Source organism: Megascapheus bottae, chromosome 4 (assembly GCF_031878675.1).
Source record: "Megascapheus bottae isolate mThoBot1 chromosome 4, mThoBot2.hap1, whole genome shotgun sequence".
Taxonomy (NCBI): Eukaryota; Metazoa; Chordata; class Mammalia; order Rodentia; family Geomyidae; genus Megascapheus; species Megascapheus bottae.
Genome location: NC_143512.1, coordinates 44,197,933 through 44,212,462, shown reverse-complemented (window position 1 = coordinate 44,212,462; position 14,530 = coordinate 44,197,933). Strand labels below are relative to the sequence as shown.

Genomic DNA, 14,530 nt, shown 5'->3' with positions numbered 1-14,530 from the left:
GCCATAGTTACGACTCTGCCTCCTCTCCAGGCCCAGCTGGAAAGCACCTTTTGCACTTGCAGTAAAGTTCAAAGAACTAAATGGACTCTGGGTGTTGCTCAGGGACAGACCGCCTGCTTAATGCGGCCAAGGTCCTTGGCTGGATGCCCAGTCGCCGCACACACCTCAAGAACTTCAGCTTAACTCCATCTCTATCCTGGGATACAGTTTGCAAGAGGCCATTCCGCCTTGGTGCTTGGCTCTGGGCGCACTGCACAGCTGCTACCGACCCACCTGGGTACCTCGTGGCCACGAAAGGTAGGTATGCCCGACGAAGTGCGAAAGTCACACATTTTCATGTTGTGTAGAAGACGTTTATTCATGCAGTGTGGGGGAATCGAACCCAGGGCCGCGAGCGTGCTAGCAAGCGTTTTTGCCACTGAACTGCACCCCTAACCACTAGAATGTTTTTGTTTGGAACACCTCAGAATGAGACTCCTCGAGGTTTCCAGTTGTGAGGCAACTGGAGTCCCAGATTTCCACTGTGGCCATCTCTGCTTCCTTTGAATTCTTGAGTTGGTACTTTGCCTGGCTCTGCCCTGAGAATTGGGTGCTCCCTAGTGCCTGCTTTGTGACTCTGCAGGTTACAGTTGAGCTTTGAAGTAGGGTTTGGGGGTGGGACTGTACATAACAATGCCAGATTTGTGGGGATTTTGCTTGTGTTTTTGTTTTCATTAGTTAGTCCAGGTAAGGGAACCTGCCTTTGCCCTAGGCAGCTTGAAACTGAACAGGATGCCTGAAAAAATCTTACTTTCCTCCAGCTAGATGCAACCAGTATGGGCTTTCTTGGGGGATAGACCTGCTGGGCTACTCCAGTCAGGAGTGGAGACAGCAGTCATGAACAGGTGTGAGTGGAATTTAAACACAATCTTAGGGGCCAGTCATATAGGTCACATTATGTGGATCGTGGGAACTTGGGGGGTGCAGGGGTAGAGTCAGTTCTGAGAAGGCGTTGTGAAGGTGTTAAAATTTGCCTAGTGCTGGTGGTTCATGCCTGTAATTCAGCTACTGGGGAGACTAAGATCTGGGAATCGAAGTTCAAAGCCAGCCCAGGCAGGAAAATCTGTGAGACTCTTATCTCCAGTTAACTATCAAAGATCTGAAGCTCAAAGGGGTAGAAGGCACAAAAGCACTCAGGCCCTTAGAAAAAAATCCCAGGACACACACACACACACACACACACACACACACACACACACACACACACAAGTTAAAACTCAAAACGTGCACAAGGATGGAAAAAAACGTTAAGTTTACCACATGGAACTTATCTTTTTTTATCCCCTTTAGTTTCATTTTTATAAATAAAGTGAACCACTGAAGTTCTTCAAAAGGGAGAAAGTCTCAGCCTGGTCACTGAGTATCAGAAAATGATTGCACTCCACACTGATGTAGATACCAAGCAAAACTCCATTTGTTCCACATAAAACTGATTAAAAGTCAACATGTAAGAGATGTAGCCCGTGACTTTGTTGCAGCAACCAACTATTGAGTGCATGTGTAGTAAATGGAAAGGTAATGTAGATGTTAAAAACAAAAAAAAAGATGCAAAATGTGAGCAAACTGATTAAGCTAGGTGCCAGCGGTTAAAGCCTGTAATCCTAGCAACTCAAGAGGCTGAAACCTGAATATCATGGTTTCCAGCCTAGGCAGGAAAGTCTATGGACTCTCATCTCCAATGACCACTTAAAAAAAAAAGCCATTAGTATAGCTATGGCTCAAGTGATAGAACACTAGCCTTCAGAAAAAAGTGTTCAGGGGCAGTTCTCAGGCTATGAGTTTAAGCTTTAGGACAAACACACACAGACACACATATGACTATTTTTTGTTTAAAAAACAAAGGACAGTACAGAGGATATGAACACATCTAATAATAGGTGCAATATGGATGGACTGTTACTGATGGTGAAAAAGTTGTTGGGTTAGTTTGCCTAAGTGTTCTTATTTGTTATAATGCTTGGTGTGCTCCAGTCATTTAAATTTTTTTGTTGTTGTTGTTTATGTGGTATTGTGGAATCAAATCCAGCGCCTTCATGCATGCTAAGGAAGCACTCTACTACCAAACCACATACCCAGCCTCTGCTTCAATGATTTTTTTGGTGTTACACTTTTTTCATTTTTGGCCAGTTCTGGAGTATGAACTCAGGGCCTGAGCACTGTCCTTGGGCTTTCCTCAATGTTAGCACTCTAGCATTTGAGCCATAGCACCACTTCTGGCTTTTTCTGTGTATGTGGTATCAAGGAATCAAACCCCCGTCTTTGTGCATGCTAGGAAAGCACTCTACCACTAGGCTAAACTCCCTGCCCCTGTTGTTACATTTTTATCAGGTGGGCCCAGAGATAACAAGAATGGTCTTTTGTTAAATTAGGATTCTGTCATAAATGACTGAGTATCCATTTGAAAGGAATAGGTTCATTTAGTTGTTCATGGCTCATGCTTATAATCCTAACTACTTAGAAGGCTGAGACTTGAGTATTGCAAGTCAAAGCCAGCATGGGTAGAAAAGTCTGTGAGACCCTTTAATTAATAACTAGAAAGCTGGTAAGTGGAACTGTCACTTAAGCAGTAAAATGCCAGAGATAGTGCCTAGACCCTGAGTTCAAGCCCACGATCTCCAATTAATAAGCAAAAAGCCAGAAGTGGTGAAATAGTTCAAGTGGTAGATCACCAGCCTTGAGCAAAAAGCTAAGCAGCAAACTCACCCTGCTGGCTACAGGCTCCCATGCGTATGCTGGAAGGATAGGGAGGAGTGACTATTTTCCAGAATGGATAGATTTACTGGAACAGCTGTTTCCTATCTTGATTTCTTAAATAAAAGGGATTAAAGTTAGTTATATAATAAAAAACTGACAACTCTCAGAATTATCAGAATACTTTTGAGTAATGCTTAGTATACAAACTGAAGAAAACAAAGGAAGAGGTGACACTGTCTGAAAAAAGAAATGTACTCAAGTTGGATGCGGTGGCTGTGATCCTAACTACTTAGGCGGCTGGAATCTGAGGATTGCATTTCAAAGCCAGCCTGGGCACTAAAGTCTGTGAGACAATTAACTACTAGAAAACTGGAGGTGGCACTGTGGCTCAAGGAATAGAGCGGTAGTCTTGAGCTGAAGAGCTCAAGGACAGAGCCCAGGCCCAGACTACAATCCCCAAGACTGAAAGAAAGAAAAAAGGTACTCATTAATTGACTTCCAAAATGGTCAAACCTTTCTGTACAATACCTTAATGTTAACAATAAAATTGCACTTTATACGGGAGCATGGTCTAGTGGTAAAGTGCTTGCTTAGAATGCAGGAAGCCCTGGGTTTGATTCCTTGGTACCACATAAACAAAAAAATGGAAAACAAAAACAAAAACAAAATAACCCCTAAGAGGCAGGCAGCACCCCAGGTCAACTTCAATCTCTACTATTGGCATGCAGGGACATACATACATATAACCACCCATAGTCACTACAAAAAAAATCATGAACAGTTTAAAAAAGATAGTTTATAGCCAAATCTCCAGTAAAATTTTAAAAAATGGCCAAAAAAGATGTCTAAAAGGTTTCTTAAAGAACTGAAAATTGACCTTCCCTACGATCCCGCCATACCACTTCTGGGCATCTACCCTGAACATCATAACCCAAGATATGATAAGGACACTTGCTCAGCTATGTTCATCTCTGCACTATTCACAATAGTCAGGCGATGGAAACAATCCAGATGCCCTATTGCAGATGAATGGATACAGAAAATGTGGTATATATATATTTATACACACACACACACACACACACACACACACACACACACACACACACACACACACAATGGAATTCTACATAGCCAACAGACAAGATAAAATAATGGCATTTGCAGAGAAGTGGATGAATCTAGAGTGAATCATGTTGAGACATGTCAAGACCAAAGGAAAAGGTGCATGGTATTCTTAATATGTGGCTATTAGATCCAAAGAGTACAAGAGTAGGGACTCAATATTTGCATACCCAGTGTTATGGACATGGTATTGGAAGTATAAACACAACTACATAGACATAAAAACCTATGACTCTATAGACATGTTTTATTACATAGATCAATATGTATCTATGATATACAAACCCTTAGCCTAACTTTGATTATGTTCTAAAAACTAAGTGCCAGTAATTGTATAGAGATTCCCTTCTTGAATACTCGTTTGTTAAACATGTCATTTGAAATATGTAAAAATCAATGTTAATAAATTCTTTAAAAAAAAAAAAAAACCAACCCAGATTATACTATTTCTTCAGGATCATTGGGACACTAGTTTTGGATGTTGACTACTAAAATTCACTCTAGTTCCCCATGTAAAACATAAAGGATGTATCTTTTTTTTTTGGGGGGGGGGAAGTCCTGGGCTTGAGCTTCGGCCCTGAGCACTGTCCTTGGACTTCCTCAAGGCTAGAGCTCTACCACTTGTGCCGTAGCACCACTCCCAGCTTCTTTCTATGTATGTGGTACCAAGAAATTTAACCCAGGTCTTTGTGCATGCTAGGCAAGCACTCTACCACTAGGCCAACTCCTGGCCCTGTGTCAGTAATCTTAATTATTCAGGAGAGTGAGGTTTGAGTCAGACCAGGCCTCCCCCCATTTTTATCTATAAAAAATAGCAAGCAAAATAACAGGCTGGAGATGTAGCTCAAATGTTATTGTCCCATATAAATGAACAATGAGGCCCTGAGTTCAAAGCCCAATTCCATCAAAATAAAAATTTTTTTTGGCAAACAGGCTAAGTATCCTTGTGTACCTTAAATGTTTAGCTTATAATTCCTAACATGTTTTCTAAGTAACTGTTAAGTGTGTCTTGGTTAGGGAAATGTAAATGTAACAAGAAGCCTATGTACTGCTACTGCCCTTTTATATTTTAATCTGAAGTTGAGTTGGTTGTATCCATGATTGTTGAATGTAAGGATGGGGATCTAATGGATAAAAAGGATTACTTTAGTTTGCATTTGGAAAGTAGGCATTGTGGTTGGGGATGGCAGTGAATTCCTGAAATCCTGGCTACTCAAAGAGGCAGAAGCATGCCAGGCCAGGTGATGCGAGGATCGTGGTTCAAAGCCAGCCTGGGCAGGAAAGGCAGGAAAGGACTTAAGACTCTTATCTCTAATAAACTACTTAGAAGACACCAGAAGTGGCCTCTTCTACTACTCAGAGGCTCAGGGACAGAGACCAGACTCTGAGTTCACACCTCAGGTCTGGCCAAAATAAGTTTTATAATTTGGGACTAGGATTTTAAGGTCAAGACTGAAAAATACAGAAACAACAAAACAGATTTGGTAATACATGGCAAAAAGGTCAGCCAGCCTGAGCTACTCAGGCTCATAAGTCTCCAGGAAAAAAAATAAAAAAGAATAGTCCATGGACAAATGACAAATTGGGAAATCCTTTTATACTTTTAAGACCAACCATTTATTTAACTTAGGGTAACATAGATTGTACAGGTGGGAGTATAAATTAAAACAACAAATGAGTAGTTGTTGCTTAGTTATATTCACAAAGATTTAAGACAGAATAATTTTAGGTTTAACAAAGATGCAGAGAAAAACACTTGTGTACACAGCTGACAACACTGAGAAAGTCATCTGACTCTGCCTGAATACATACACTTTGGGAAATCTACCACTTTAACAAACACGGTATAAACTGGGCATTAGCTGGGCAGTACCTCACACCTGTAATTCCCAGCTACTCAGGAGGCTGAGATCTGAGGATCAAGGCTCAAAACCAGCCTGGCACAAAAGGACCCAAGACTCTTTTATCTCCAATTAATCTCTAGAAAATGGGAAGTGGGGCTTGGCCCAGGGGTAGGGCAGTAGCCTTGAGCTGAAGAGCTTAGCAACATTGCCCAGGCCAGTTCAAGCCCCATGACCCACCAAACAAACAAACAAATAAGGTATAATCTTTAACCAGAATTATATGGGCAATGGACAAATGTAATCTGAATGTCAAGAGGGCAATAGCTGTGTACATTATGTACAATACATCCATAGTATGATACATAAATATAGAAAGGACTACACGTTGGAAAGAAAATTGCTGTGTATCATATGGACTCATTAAACTCTCCACAGCAACTTACATACATGGATGTTTAGAGAGGAGAGGCAAACTAGATGCATATTAATCTGTCAATATCCTTTAAGCGGATAGGATTCAGAAAAGTTGGGCAAATTAACTTTGTTATTAACATCCTGTTTTAGTCTCCTAACCAATAAACAAAAACATATAAAATGAAAACTGGATTTTTATTAAGGTTAAAAAAAAGGTAAGTTGATAGCTCAACAAAGTGGTGAAAACAGAAACAGAGCAGCAAGCTCTTGAAAAAACACAAAGAGAACTAGGGATGAAGTAGCAGGCTTTGTCTGAAAAACAGAAATAGATAAGGTCTCCAAAATGACTTTGCTCATCATATCTATCTTTACCATATTAAAAAAATCCAGGTACATTAAAAACAGCCGTGTATATAAACATGTAAGTGACAATTATATACATTAGTTGGAGTCCCTGGTAACACAAAAGCAGCATAAAAAACGAAAAGATTTTAAAAAAATTACCCTTTTACTATGACTTAAAGGTTACCCCAGAATAGAAAGTAACAATATTCAAATGAGTTAGGCTATTAAAAGTAAAAATGGCCACAATGTTCATTAAAAATCCAGTCAATGTAGTATAGTATGTACAGACAGCACATGGTGCCAATTTTATTTGCATCTATTATTATAGTACTCCAACTCAAGTTACACCTTTGTCACAGCCTTGGCTAAGTCTTGAACTAGTGTAGAATTCAGCTGTGGTAGAATGCTGATGTTAGCATGCCTAGATGTAGCATACTTGTTTTTGATTGTCTGAAAGAGAAGAAAAACCACAATAATTAAATAAAAAGCACTAACAGTCATAAGATTCTACAGTGTACCAGAACATGGGAGCAGATGTCGATAATCCCAGTAACTCAGGAATCTGAAGCAGGAGAATTCAAAGTCTGAGCCAGGACTGAACTATAGGATGAAGTCATGTCTCAAAATATTTTCGTATTTCCAAGCTGGTTACTGATGGCTAATTCCATCTCCCAGCTAATCGGGAGGCTAAGATCAGATGATTGTGGTTCAAAGCCAGTCTGGGCAGGAAAGTCCATAAAAGACTTATCTCCAGTCTCCACCAGAAAACTGCAAGTGGTGCTGTAAAGTCCAAGTCCTGAGCTCAAACCCCACAACTGACAACATCCCCTTGCTCCCTACTTTTCCACAGCCCCAAAGATCCAACAGTAGACTCATAAACAACTTCTTGGGCTGAGGGTGTGGCTCAGTGGTAAGATATGTCCTGGGTACAATCAGCAGCGCCAAAATCTCTCTCTCTCCATACCTGCCCTTCTCATCTTTAAAAAAAGCCCAAACTATTAAAACCAGCTCTAGTGTCATGAGCCTGTAGTCTCAGCTAACTCAGGAGGCCAAATCAATAGGAGTCCTGGAATTCTGCATCAGTCTGACATGATTGGATAGATAATCAAGACCTCATCCTTACAAATGAACTGCAGCTACAGGCCTGATGACTGATTCAGCATTTTACAATGGCATTAACTGGACTCACCATGTGCTTTGTGAGCCCCTGATTCATCAGGACTATGTTCTTCGCCAGGTGCTGCATCACAAGAAGAAGAGAGTCCTCAGTGTATGACAGGTAATGCTGTAGAGTTGGTGTCTAAGGAAGACAAATTCAGTTAGATTTGAAATGTAAGATAAGCTTAGGAAAGAAACTTCCATTATCTGCTTTCTGTAGGAACCTGTGTTCAAACCACACTATTTTAACCACAAGTTTGTCCATTCTAAACTTCCTTGAAGGCAACTTTCTCCTTCGTAATTGTACTTTAGACTCTGGCACATAGAATATAAATATTTGCTCAATGACTATGAAATGAACTTCTTAGGTTATTTGACAAGGAATTTTTTTTTTTTTTTTTGCTAGTCCTGGGAATGAGCTCAGGGCCTGAGCACTGTCCCTGGATTTTCTCAAGAATAGGGCTCTACCACTTGAGCCACAGCACCACTTCATCGAACCCGGGTCTTCGTGCATGCTAGGCAAGCACTCTACCACTAGGCCAAACTCCTGGCCCCTGACAAGGAATTTTTAAAGCAGTGAAGAATAGCTGTTCTGCCATTCTTAAAGGAGTAAACATTAGCTGGGTGTGGTGGCTCTTGCCTGTAATCTAGCTACTCAGGAGGCTGAGATCTGAGGATCAAGGTTCAAAGCCAACCCAGGCACAAAAGGACACTAAAGGACCTGAGACTCTTATCTCCAATTAACTTCCAGAAAACAGGAAGTGGGGCTGTGGCTCAAGGGTAGGGTGGTAGCCTTGAGTTGAAGAGCTCAAGGACAGTGCCGAGGCTGAGTTCAAGCCCAATACCCACCAAAAAAAAAAGGAGTAAAACATTAAATTAGGTAAAGAAATATCACTGTAAGATGGCATTACAAAGATTTTCTTTATTAATCTCTATTCAAAGTTCTATCTTCCAGCTGGGTGCAGGTGGCTCACTCCTGCAATCCAAGCTACTTAGGAGGCTGACATTTGAGGATTAGGGTTCAAAGCCAGCCTGGGCAGAAAAGTCTGTGAGACTCTTATCTCCAATTAACCACCAGAAAACCAGAAGTGGTGCTGTGGCTCAAGTGGTAGAGCACTTGCCTGGAGCTGAAAGAGCTCAGAGACAAAAAAAAAATAGTTCTATATTCCAATGTCATTTACAATTTAAAAACTGGTTAAATTCTATGTGATAGCTTACCCATTCACCATTATCTAGAATTTTCAGTGCTAAGCAAAAAGCTCCTGCTGCAATTTGAGAAGGAGGAAAGTGCACCATTTCATAGTCCAACATAGTCAGTTCCATCAGGTATTTGGCCAATGTATGCTGTTCAACATCAACCTGCAACAAAACCAGATGTCACTGAGCTTCTTTCAGAGAATTTACAGTGGCATACTCCTATCTGTAACTGCAAATGTTTGTCTCAAATGTATCCGCCTATGGAGACTTTGATAACCACACTGCAATGCAGCCCAAATGGAAGTACATCTTTATCCTTCTTTATGTGGCTAGGTATTTAAAGTAGGTAAGCAGTAACATTCCCAAAAATGCCATACCAAATGTTTAAGACAGGTGTACCTCTCCAATTTTCGATGCTCTACGAAGGAAGTGCAGGGGTAGAGGGCGGCCCAGGCTAAAGTTCAAAGCTCTTAGAATCTTCATTTCCATCTGTCTGATTTGGTGCTTAGTGTAAGTATTGTTAGTCACAAAAGCAAAATCTCCAATTTCCGGAGGATACATTTCTTCATATTTGCTTGCAATAAACATGGCAGTGACACCAACCAGCTGCAGCATTTTCTTGGGCACACAATTATTCTGTAACAGGAGTTTCAGTTGTAGAATAATAAATATTTGAAAAGGAGACACAGAACTACAAAGAAAGGTGAAAAACTTGCACAGCAAAATCTCAATCAATGGCACCTAATCTTCCCAGACAAGTGTATCTTGATTCATCTAAGACCCAGGAATGAATCACCAAATTATGTCTTACCTGCATGAATCTATCAATAATGGAAACAGTCATGTACATGGTTTCTTGCAGCAACCGGAATTTCATCTGAACCTGAACTAGCCAGTCAATCAGGATGGCTCTCATGTTTCCAGTGACTTCCCGACCCAGAAGGTATTTTGGTCTGACAGACTGTTCTTCCTGTAAAAGAAAATGCCAATCATCCTTAGAAACATGACTCAATGTCCAGAAAGGACATTTTTCTGTCAGTTGTGGGGCTTGAACTCAGGGATTGGGCACTGTCCCTGAGCCTCTTTGAACTCAACTCTAGAGCTCTACCACTTCAGCCACAGTAGCACTTCTGATTTTTGAGTGGTTAATTGGAGATAAAGAGTCTCATGGGGAACTTTCTGCCTATGCTGGCTTTGAACCACGATCTTCAGACCTCAGCCTCCTAAGTAATTGAGATTTCAGTTGGGAGCTACCATAGCATGTGGCTTACAAAGGGCATTTTTCATAGAATAGCTCTGGGTATTAGAGTTTGTTTGGGAAATTACCTGTTTCCAGCTAAGATATTTTTAGTATTTCCTGAATAACGTAATCAATTGTTATAAAATGCTACTGACTTGAATTACTATGAAATGTTGATAGAAAAGACCTTTAATAAGCTAAGTATGGTAAACACTCCTTTATTATATCAGCATTCGGAAGGCTGAAACTGGAGGATTACAAGTTCCAGGCAAGCCTGCACTACATAAAAACAAAATGAAACAAAAACAAAACCCTGCCTTGATAGGTGCTGGTGGATCATGCCTGTAATCTTGAGATCTGAGAATCGTAGTTCAAAGCCAGCCCTGGCAGTACAGTAGTTCAAAGCTAGCCCTGGCAGTACAGTCAGAGTGACTATCTCCAATGAACCACTAGAAAACAGGAAGTGGGGAGCTGTGGCTCAAAGTTGTAGAGGTCTAGCCTAGAGCAAAAGAGCACAATAACCGCACTTACTTCAAGCCCCATGACTGACCAAAAAAAAAAAAAAAAAAAAAAAAAACCCACAAACAAAAAAACAAAGCTCTGATTCTAAAACAGAATTCTGTTAATTTTTTTTCCAGTACTGGGGATTGAACTCTTGCACATTCTTGAAGTCTTGCACATTCTAGGCAAGTATGCTACTATCTAAACTATGTCCCTAGGCCTTTAAAAAAAAGTCTTGCTTTCTTCTGTACTCTGGACTTGAACTCAGTGTTCAAGTCAGGCAGGCACTTTTACACCTGAGCCATGACTCCTGGTCCTCTCTTCTTTTTGTTTAAGCGACTAAGTTTAGCTCTATTCCCCCCCTCTCCCCCGGCTGGTATTAAACTTGCTTTTCTGCATGCTTCTGCTTCCTAAGTAATTGGGATTTATATATGGGCACCACCAGCACTTTTATCATCTGAGCCACAGCTCTACTTCTTGCTTTTTGCTCGTTACCTGGAGGTAAAGAGTCCCATGGACTTTCCTGCCCAGGGTTAGCTTCAAATAATGATCTTTAGCTCTCAGGCTTCCAAGTAGCTAGAATTACAAGGGTCAACTTTTGGCAGCCCATTTTCTGTTCCTTTCCTTCTTTCTCTCTCTCTTTCTTTCTTTCTATCTTTTTAAAGTCTGGTGATGAAACCCAGGGCCTAGCAAGAACTCTGCCACTTGAGCTACTACACTGTCAGCCACAAATATATCTTTCAAGGTGTCAGGCTTGGTGGCTCCAGCCTGTAATCTAGCTACACAGGAGGCTGATATCTGAGATTGGAGTTCAAAGCCATCTGGGCACTAAAGAATGTGAGTCTCTTATCTCTAATTAATCATTAGAAAATGGGAAGTGGCCCTGTGGCTCAAGGGGTAGGGCGGTAGCCTTGAGCTAAAGAGCTCAGGGATAGTGCCAAGGCCCAAAGTTTAAGCCCCAAGACAACCACCACCAACAAAATATAATTGTATGTAATATAGATATGTATAATATCTGTATATATACCTTCATCAGAGTGAGTTATAATTTAGAATAGGCTTTAATGATAATACTGACCTCAAGTTGTCTTAGATAAGCATAAATATCTTTTACATATTGACTACAAAGATTTGGATCAGCTCCATCTTCTGCATCCACATCATTCACTGCAAGTATTACATCAGAGAAAGCCTGACACAAATATTCTTCTGCAGGCGCACATCCAGATGTTTCCATTGGACTTGGAGAGGGAGTATCAACCTTAAAACAAGAGAACAATTTATAGTTTGGCAATGGAGGTCAGATTATTATTGGAACACAAACTCAACAACTTTGCTAAAAGAAAAAAAAAAGTAAATTACATTTTTTTTTTTTTTTGCCAGTCCTGGAGCTTGAACTCAGGGCTAAAGACAGAGGAAAGTATATTCATATTGTAGACTTTCCTTCCAGAGGAAACTTGGTTAAGTAATGAAGCTGTTTATCAGCATCAGGTGACACTGATCCAAATGAATGACAAGTCCCCATGTTCAGCCTCCTCTCAAAAAGCCAATTTTTTTCTCATTCACTACTAAAAATACAAGTTCTCGCTTAAGGACAAACTTACTTTATGTAGGTAGGACTATTTCCTTCAAGTTCCCTTGACTTCACTATTCTAACATTTTATTAAGTATCTTTTATTGAGTACCTTGAAGTTAAATTTTGTGCTAGGTGCTGACTTTGAGGCATCTTCAAGAGGCTTTGAATTTAGTAGACAAAAGAATCTAAGATCGATTTTGGGAGCAGGGGTGAGATAGGGAAGTGAGAAAAAGCTTTAGGAGTCATTTGTAGAACTGTTATAAATGAGAGTGGGGAAGACATTCCTCAGTAAGTAGGAAAGCAGAGGCTAGAATTTATAGGACTTTCAACAAAGTAGTAGGAACGGGAAAAGGCTGGTCAGGTCGGTAGAAGCCTGTAATCCCAGCAATCAGGAGTTTACTAGCCTGGGCTACATTGAAAACAAAAAGCAAGGGATGAGGATGTAGCCTGGTGGTAGTTTGCCTAGTATATATATGTAAGGCCTGAGTTCAATATCCATCCCAGCTGGTGGACCCAGGTTCAGAATGTAGTTCATATATACATTTAAGGTCTTTATTTTCTAGTTGTTTCAGCGAGGGAGGCAGAACCAGGATATTGTGCATGCTAATCAAGTCCTCTAACAGAAGTCAAAAATTTACTTAGATTTTGATATTTGATCCTTTTATCTTGTTTCTGAAAAGCTGTATTTTCTTTCTCTTTTTCACAGTCTCATTAGTGACCACCTTAGGGAGGAAAGAATCTTGGGACCGCACCCCCAATATATATAACAGCTCCTATTTAATATCTACAAAGGTGACAATATTAAAAAAAGCAATTAAAAGCATCCAGTCTGGGGGGTGGAAGCAGGCCAATGGTGGCATAGGTCTGAAGCCCCAGCAAGACAAATGACTTTGGGGCCATCCTGGGCAAAACAGCAAAACTTGTGCTTTGGGCTGGGAATGTAGCTTAGTGGTAGAGTGCTTGCACTGGGTATTCTTCAGTACCACATAAACAGAAAATGCAGGAAGTGGCACTGTGGCTTAAGTGGTAGAGTGCTAGCCCTGAGCAAAAGAAGCTCAGGGACCCAGGTTTTGAGTTCCAGCCTTAGGACTAGCAAAAAAAAAAAAGGGCAGCATAGGTTTTGAAACAAGATAATTAGGGCTTGAGTGTCTTAGGGTCTCAGTCACTTTGTTGACACTCACTTAAGATTTCCCTTAGCCATTATCTGAAAGGTACATACATTGAGTTAATACACCTCAAGGTCCATTATTTAGCAGGGCCTACCTTATGCTAAGCACTCAATAAGTAGTACTGTTATTACTACTTATTAAAACAGTGAAATGGGGAGAAAGAAACAGACTGAAAACGGTAAGACTGAAAACGGTAAGATTAAGTTTACCAAAATAGGTTCAGGCGAAAGTTTTTCTTCTTTAACAGGCTCAGGCTCAGGTTCAGGCTCTATCTGAGGCTCTTGTTCTATCTCCGGCACACTCACAGGGGCCTTTGCCAGAGGTTTTGGTAGCTTTTTAGCAACAACTTTTCCAGTAGCTGAAGCTTTTACTTCCTGTGGATGAAAGGTAATGAACAGACTGTTTCCATTCAGGTCCACAGCTGGAAGTCGTGGGGGATGAGGGTAGGCTCTTCGGGGAATTTGGGTCAGAAAGGTAGTTAGTTACCTTTTTCAGAGGTACTCTGGCCTGTAGCTGTTCACTGTTTTTATTACCAATATCTCCAAGAGCAGTTCTTGGTCTCAGCCCGGGTTTAGAAGCTGCTGCAGTGGGCACAGGCACACGCTTTGCGCCTGCCATGGTGACCTTGACCTTATTTTCAACATTAATTTTCGTGTTCTGAAAGAAACAAGAGCGCTGTGAGAGCTGGCCCAGTTGGATCAAGGGTGGACTAAGGTGGGGCACAGTGGAGAAGTGAGGAGAGCCGGCTCCGCGCAGTCCCGAGGCGCGACCCGCTTCCGCCCGGAACCCCGCGCTTCACCACCGAGGGTCTGGGAAGCCCTCCCAGCCAGCCTGCACCCGGGCAGGGCTCTTCTAGAGGCCTCCGAGCGCAGGCCCCTCTCGGGAAGCTCTAGTCAACCTAAGGCCCCCACCACCCCCCGGATCCTCACCCGAGACCGGTCCTGTCCAGCCCTCCCCGCCTCCAGCCAGGAATCCACCCGGGCGCGCTCGGCGACCCTCTCCCTCCAGGCCACCCACCCCCACCCCGCACGGCTGCCGCGGTTCTCTCCCTGGCGAGTCCTCGGCCTGGGCGTCTCACCCTGGTGACCCGGAGCGCCATGGTTCCCCTTCACCAGGTAGCGGCTCGGTGGGCAGAAGCAGAACCCCGGGGCTCACAGACCAACAGCCGTTCCTTCTCAGCACGCCGGAGAAGCCGACTGGGCTCTGGTTTAAACCCCGCACCGCTCCC

The 14,530-nt window shown here is 41.9% G+C and overlaps 1 protein-coding gene and 1 long non-coding RNA gene across 2 annotated transcripts; one reads left to right on the top strand and one right to left on the bottom strand.

Moving 5' to 3' along the window:
• Window positions 1-20: 20 nt before the first annotated feature.
• Window positions 21-11,393, top strand: LOC150064356 (uncharacterized). Its single transcript, XR_016535258.1, has 3 exons — window positions 21-297; window positions 9,679-9,759; window positions 10,695-11,393. It is a non-coding gene; the product is annotated as an uncharacterized LOC150064356 (long non-coding RNA).
• Ccnb1 (cyclin B1) lies at window positions 6,735-14,521 on the bottom strand. Its single transcript, XM_090331771.1, has 9 exons — window positions 14,381-14,521; window positions 13,789-13,959; window positions 13,512-13,676; window positions 11,636-11,818; window positions 9,628-9,786; window positions 9,216-9,452; window positions 8,838-8,978; window positions 7,651-7,761; window positions 6,735-6,911 (listed from the first exon to the last, which is right to left on the bottom strand). Exons 1-9 carry the CDS (start codon window positions 14,399-14,401, stop codon window positions 6,804-6,806), a joined length of 1,296 nt encoding a protein of 431 aa, XP_090187897.1. The 5' UTR covers window positions 14,402-14,521; the 3' UTR covers window positions 6,735-6,803.
• Window positions 14,522-14,530: the final 9 nt, after the last annotated feature.

Coding starts and splice junctions, on each gene's coding strand:
- Ccnb1 (XM_090331771.1), bottom strand. CDS start 14,401: ATGGCGCTCCGGGTCACCAGG. Junction 13,677..13,788: donor CCAGAGTACCTCTGAAAAAG/GTAACTAACTAC, acceptor TTTCATCCACAG/GAAGTAAAAGCTTCAGCTAC. Junction 11,819..13,511: donor TTTCGCCTGAACCTATTTTG/GTAAACTTAATC, acceptor TCTTGTTTTAAG/GTTGATACTCCCTCTCCAAG.